The following is a 7,099-nucleotide window of genomic DNA, read 5'->3' as shown; positions in this document are numbered from 1 at the left end:
GTTAATCCATAGGTGCAGTTTAACATCTGGACGCTTATGTAGGCTATTAAAAACATTTGTATAAATCTAATTATATATGCAATCAAATAAATCCAGTGTATCAAAACTGAGTTGATAAGGGGAACATTTCTGATGGTCATCTTTTGGAATTCATTGTGCTGTACGCGCCCTTCCTAGAGACAGACACGGAGCGCACAAGTGGAACTCATGTCACTCAGCAGCCGGTACTTTTGAAGTACATCACCTCCACCTTATCTGCAGGTTTCCTCTAACAGGGCTCTGCTTAAACAATGAAGCAGTATTTCAACGCCGAGGGCAGTGTTACCACGACACAATGACACAACATTAATCTGCCTCGATTGCCGTAATTAAATGTAAGAATCTATGTTGGACCACATAAAGGAAATGAAACCTTAGCAAACAATGAGTGCAAACGCAGCCTATATGACGCGCGTCATTTAGTTGCACCACACAGCCATTAATGGAAATACAACTTTCCTTTCGGTAATTGTTCTCATGAATTAATTATGTGTCCAATTATCCAAAGCTTTTTCGTCTTTCGCTTGGAAATCCCTCCCACTGCTAAATGTATTATTATGAACTACCGATGGCTTTTCAGGTCATATTTTTTGTTTAATGAAATCTTATTGAATGGCCTATTACCTATTGTTAATTTAAATGTTGTGTATTAAATATTAATTGTATTTTCATTTGCAATATAAATTGTGGTAGGCTAATACATTCCTGCAGCCAATTTTGAACAGCAAACTCAGTTTCCATCGTCTGACTTTGGGAATAGGCGAAAAACATTTTGGTAGCAGCTTCTCGAAGGTAATATATTTGACATTTTTATTTACACCCTTATAAAATGTATGGCCATTAAATTAAGGCTTTTCTGTTGTTAGATAGGCTACAGCCTTCTTTTCACCTGCCACTTTAATAATTGTGAACAACAGGAAAGGTGCGGGATGGAGCTACTTAAACATACAATTTGCCCAGCGAGTCCTTCAGATAACTGTAATTGCTTAGTTGAGTATTCGACATCCTAATTTCAGTTGTGATGCGCTGCCTTCGGGAAAGTCCTTTGATGTCAGAGTGAGGGAGAGAATTTGGAAAAATAATTAATTTCTCTCAGTGCGATTAAAGCCACTTGACGCTTTTTGGTGAATCTTATTTGTGGCAAAATGGCTTTGCAAAATTGTTAAAAATTTAAATAAGACATTCTCCAATCCCTATTCTGTCTCTATATGTACAGCACTTCTCTAGTACCTCCTACAGAAATAACAGGGACAGTCCAGGAAAAAAAAATTAGAGCGCTTCAGGACTCTCAGCTCCAGGACACATAAACAGACTCCAATTGGAAACATTTTGACGAAAGAATCTGAGCTGGTGAAATCCGATAGACCTATTACTCTTCTTATAGCTCTCTCTCTCTCTCTGTGTGTGTGTGTGTGTGTGTGTGTGTGTGTGTGTGTGGTCCAACTCCAAGTAATCGGGCCGTCTTGAGTGTAAAGAAATGCATGCAAAACATCCTCTGATTCTCCTCTGAAAATGAAAAGCCTCAACGAGTTCACAAGTGCATAAGTGTAATGGGCTATATAGCTATAATTTAGCAATTACACATATGTACAACAACAGCCGTAGGCTATATGAAGTTATTGATATGTGCTATTTTCGAGAAAACTCGTCTGGAAATGGCAAAGTCTAGCTTTAAAGGACACAGTGGATAGGTCACTAGATTTGACTTATTACATCATCGAGCATGAAATGACATGTCCATTTCTGAGGACATATGTCCATCTTTTTTAGTTCATATAATAGCCTATGGCGCGTTGGCCCTGATATTGTCCAATAAACCCTGTTTCTACACTTTTTAAAATTATATAAGTGCAGGTTCCGGAATACCCAGCTTTATCTATAAGATAATGGTTTGAAACCTGCAATATCTGATTACAACATACCTCCAGAAACTTAATGTTGTAGTAAAATTATTAACTACAAAAAAGATGATCTTTACTCATGTGTTGAGGATGGACATAGCGCAGACTAGCTTACCCTATGAGTGGGATATTTCTGTATGTCTCCGGTCCTTTCAGCTCTCAGGGTGGGATCTAGTATCAGCGGGCGCTGAGTTTGTCAGACGCAGTGCGCATGCTCACAATCCCTTTCACTACCTGCCACTGAAAACCTTATTTCACATGGGGCAGCTTTGAGTTGTCATCCATTTGCGTGAATGCTGGATTCATGCGATCAGTGGCCGTTATAAGACACCGTTGTTTGCCTGGAAAGCAAGAAAACAGCACAAGCTAAGTGGGAAACCAGCCGTGTGACTGATGTTTCTTTCCGGTTTCGTGGGATATTCGAAATGTAGGCTATAAGAAAACGTAACTTTTGTGAAGTTGATTTAGAGGGACGTTATTAGGGCTACTCGTCTTTTTTCGTGAGCGCGGATTGCATCTGTGGAATGAAGAAAAGGGACTGAAGTAAGTGAAGAGATACACATTGATTTTCAATTTAACTGGAAACTTTGGCGAACGAGGACTAAGTGTATCGCATGCTATGTACCAAGCGCTCTCACACTGACTGACTTATTTCTGAAGAGATTCTGGCATTGACCAGAGAAAAATCCCTCTGGAGAGGTGAACCAACTGTCGAAGGATATTTACCTCGCCATCTCTACATACCCTCTCCAAAAATGTCTAAACCTTTAGATCACGTTAAGCGACCCATGAACGCCTTCATGGTGTGGTCTCGGGCTCAGCGACGAAAGATGGCTCAAGAAAATCCAAAAATGCACAACTCCGAGATTAGTAAAAGACTGGGCGCGGAGTGGAAACTTCTTACCGAGTCAGAGAAAAGACCATTTATTGACGAGGCGAAGCGTCTGAGGGCTATGCACATGAAAGAACACCCAGACTACAAATACAGACCAAGGCGGAAGCCAAAGACTTTAATGAAAAAGGACAAGTTTGCTTTCCCAGTGCCCTACAATCTTGGAGAGCACGACGCGTTGAAGGTGAGCTGTTTGCCCGGTGGAGCACTGTCCGAGTCTTTATTAAGCAATCCCGACAAAGCAGCCGCTGCGGCCGCTGCAGCAGCGGCCAGAGTTTTTTTCAACCCCTCGATGTCAACAAACCCCTACTCATTTTTTGATCTCGGGTCTAAAATGTCTGAGCTCTCACCGCCGTTTCCTTATCCATCGCCGCTGGGGTACCCTGGCGCAACAGCTTTCTCCGGAACAGGAACTGTCGGAAGTGGGACACACACCCACACACACCCATCGCCGGGCAACCCGGGCTATATGATTCCATGTAACTGCACGGCTTGGCCTTCGGCCGGTCTTCAGCCTCCCTTGGCGTACATTTTGCTGCCTGGAATGGGCAAACCTCAGCTCGAACCATATCCTGCATACGCGGCTGCGTTATGATAGCTTTGGACTCCAGAGAAGTTTAAATGTGAAAGAATATCATGCAATAGTTATTACGCATGCACAGATCTGTACATGTGATACAGTGCTCGTCGTATCAGATATCACATGTGTGTGTATATTAATTAATACCTTTATGTAAGGTTATGCTTATTTAGAGAACTCTCTAAAATGTAGCCATCACCTGGCAAATCCCAGAGGGAAATTACAGAAGGATGGCGAAATGCAGAGCTGGCGAAGGAGATGGTAGGAGAGCAGTTTGCCCTTATCAATGTGAATACTCGTTTGCAAAGGTACCAGATTTGATTTCTATCTATTGTAGTGCACCTGTTGGACTAACCTGTTGAGATCACATTTCATCTGTCCCCCAAATAATTACGAAGGACACAGGTCTCTCTTTATCATTTGCTGTCATTCCTCATGTGGTCTTTTTAAATCTCCAAGTGTGTTCATCAGCTAATGTATTTTAGTTTTGACATTACAATCATTGACAACCGTTTTGAAACAGCTGTGCTGATCTCCTACCAATCAAAATGACTGTAAATGTGTACAGAAAGAATCCAAAAGGTAATTTACAATCTTTAGTACTCTTGGAATGGAGTTGTCTGGGCTGTTAGAAATTCAGTGTATATTTTTCATTTTTGAATCCTGTTTCATAGATGTATGTGATATTTATTGTTTAGTGAAAGCATTATGGTGACCCTGCTGATTGAACAGAGTTCATATTCTGTCCTTCACATTTGCACAAAAACATGAAGTGCATAGAATGCCATTAACTGAAATAAAACGCATCCCTCTCTTGTATAACGTGCCCCCAAAGTGTTAATTAAGTTGCTGACCCGTCATTTCAAATAATCACCGATATCTGTAAGGTGATTTCCTGGCGTTCGTGTGCTCAAAATTCGTTTTTACTAACTCTTTATGAACTTGTATGTTATGTATTTTATTTAACACCCCTTACATGTACTTAAAACTTTTAAATCATATCGTTCACTTGTTGAACAGACGGTTATAATAAAGCGTATGCGGACAAACAGAAAAATCGCTCTGTAGTTCTTGCTGAATTGCTAACAAGATTTGTATCTCCAATGCCCTAGCGTGGTCAGTCCAGGTGAAGTGTAAGGTATCCTCCAAAGGCCGCTTTTGTTCATGGTTTGAATAGAATTACTCGGAAATCTAAAGTAACTCATTGTAATCAAGAGCCAAAACCCTGATTTATCACAACTTTAATCATGAATAGGAAGGAAGATAAAACTGAGTAGTTCTTCTTTTTAAGCCCTCCATGACCAGTGAAAAGGAACCTTTTAGGCCCGCGAACAGGCATTTCTTTGAGCCTCTCACAAGGCCCCATCTAATTGTATTATCCCGGCCATGTCCGCAGAATTTTCTTTTTAACACGTACAATCAGGACACCGTTACTCGCGTAGTAGCCTATATTACGTCTGTTCTCACAGACTTGCCTCATAGATTCCATGTGGACTGTAAGCTTGTGTGTGTGTGTGTGTGTGTGTGTGTGTGAGAGAGAGAGAGAGAGAGAGAGAGAGTATAATAAAATATGGTCATAATGAGTTGAACATATTATTTAAGCAAACTGACCCCCTCAGATTACATTAAGAAGTTAATTCATATGGATCTGAGCGATTATGCAAAACTAATTTGGACTGTCCAGGGATAATTATCTCCGCCACGGTTAATTGAGCCCTTTCACCACTCTGCATTCTCTGTTGTAACACCCCGATCACTGCTCTCCACGGAACTTCCTGCAATGCCTCGGAAATAACGCTCAAGTGACCTTTTACACTGAATGACATTGTTCAAAACATTTTCGTATAATGCTTATTTTTCCAGTTTTTCTTTTTGTGTTCTCTTCCCCTATGTTGTGTTTAGCATTTTCAGACACACACTTTAGACCCATTTGCCTGTTAGGCAGAAGCATCTCTGACCTTTGGAACATGGTGTGATACATTGTTGTTGATGAAAAAGGTGGTATTTTTGTGCATCTCAGTATTTTTCTCAGCTGGAGTTTCCCCATTACCATGCTATTCATTGATTTGAAAGAGACAGTAGTTTCTGGCAGAGCTACCAACACTTTCCTGACCAAAATCTCTGAAAAGGTTGTCAGGTTTACCAGAGAATAGCCATTACTATCTCAGTGACCATTTCCCTCTTTTCTGTGCTCTTTTATTATATTTTACTTAAGGGAAGGGAAAGAAAGCTGAAAGAACTTTTTTCTCCTCACTTGGAGCATTTAGACAGTCGAGGAGGTTTTGTCTGGGAACAAAACGTGGGTTGGGAGGTTTTTGTGAGAGTGTTGTTTGTTGAAGTGGAGCTCAGCAAAAAGCGTCTGCTTTCCCTCATTGTGATGAAAGCAATCAGTGGTATTTGGAAAACTGTTAGCATTGTGCACTTCTTCTGTGTCCATTGTGGAGGATTTCTTTTCACAAGGTTTTTTTCAGGCGATCCAGCTGGCCAGGGTGAATAGCACTGCAATGTGTACACGCTTTGTCCCTCCAAGCCCTTCAAGTAGCCCACATTGAATAGAGTGAGTTGACACTGCATGACAGTGAAACAACATAATAAAAAATACATGAGCACATGAATAGAGGCAGGCGCATAAATAAATAAAATGGGTGACCAAAACTGGATAAACTGAATGACAAAACGGTGAAAGGCGAACAAAAAGATATTTAACACGCCACATTAGCATTAGAATGCAATCTACAAGGCAGAACAATTGATGAATAGGTTTACCGTCCAAGAAAGAAATGGACTAAATGCCTTTTGAATAGATATGCTTTTTTCTTTTGCAGAAAGGGGACTCTATGGGAAAGGTGGATGCAACTATGCAAATAACTGGTGGAAAAAACTTTTTACTGGAAAAATCCAGAATGTAGTTTTTCAAGTGTGTAAGGAGTAATATACCAGGAATCAGCCATCTAAGGTTTTTTAGTGACCATGTAAAGCATATTAAATGGCAGACATGCATTTCTCCTCTGGAGATCCAGAATCCTCAGAACAAGATGTAAAATTATCACATTTTACTGATAAAAAAAGCAATGCACCTAAAAGTATCTCACACAGATTTTTTTTCCTCCAGTGAATTCACAATACAATTTATGAAAATTCATTTATATTACTTAACCTTCTAAATCATATAAACAGAAATATTAGCCTATTTGTATAGCTGTTTTCATAGTCATCATGTGGATATATAACATTCTGGGGTCTGGCAACATGGAGTCTGTTAATTCACTAAATTGCACTGAGATTATAGAAGATAACCCGTTAGCATTTTATGAAATATGGGGCCGTTAACATTATACTCTGATGACAATATCTTCTTAAATTCATTGTTATGAATAATCTTGAAGATTGGTTAGTTATAGCTGAAGAGTTGCATTATTCAATCCTACAACATTACAAGTACACAGAAAAAATCAACAAAAAATAGATTTCTCAAAATTAGCATGATACTGAACAGGCATTACACTTGAAATCATATTTTGATCATTTTAACACATGCTTGAAAGTGATATTGAATTCCTATCGTGCATGTGACAAGCCAATAAGAGAAGCCACAACTGAATGTTCATTCAAGTGGTAGTGATAGTGTATGCCCGGTTGGGAGGGCCTGGTCTTTATGGCAAATCTAAATTTGCTCTATGTGTTGGT

General features: G+C 39.8%; 1 protein-coding gene across 1 annotated transcript; it reads left to right on the top strand.

Annotated features, from left to right (window-relative positions):
• Positions 1–2,209: 2,209 nt before the first annotated feature.
• On the top strand, positions 2,210–4,234 carry sox21b (SRY-box transcription factor 21b). Its single transcript, XM_076262617.1, has one exon. It carries the CDS (start codon positions 2,696–2,698, stop codon positions 3,425–3,427), a length of 732 nt encoding a protein of 243 aa, XP_076118732.1. The 5' UTR covers positions 2,210–2,695; the 3' UTR covers positions 3,428–4,234.
• The last annotated feature ends 2,865 nt before the right edge of the window (positions 4,235–7,099 follow it).

This window comes from Alosa pseudoharengus, unplaced genomic scaffold (assembly GCF_046254945.1).
Source record: "Alosa pseudoharengus isolate Yale_2024_CS ecotype anadromous, Long Island Sound unplaced genomic scaffold, YU_APseudo_1.1 YU_APseudo_1.1_scf_3, whole genome shotgun sequence".
NCBI classification, from domain to species: domain Eukaryota; kingdom Metazoa; phylum Chordata; class Actinopteri; order Clupeiformes; family Clupeidae; genus Alosa; species Alosa pseudoharengus.
The sequence above is the reverse complement of the archived record's forward strand: the minus strand, read 5'-3'. Positions and strand labels throughout refer to the sequence as shown.

Bases quoted from the DNA above. Each gene is read 5' to 3' on its own strand.
- sox21b (XM_076262617.1), top strand. From the start codon at position 2,696: ATGTCTAAACCTTTAGATCACGTTAAGCGACCCATGAACGCCTTCATG.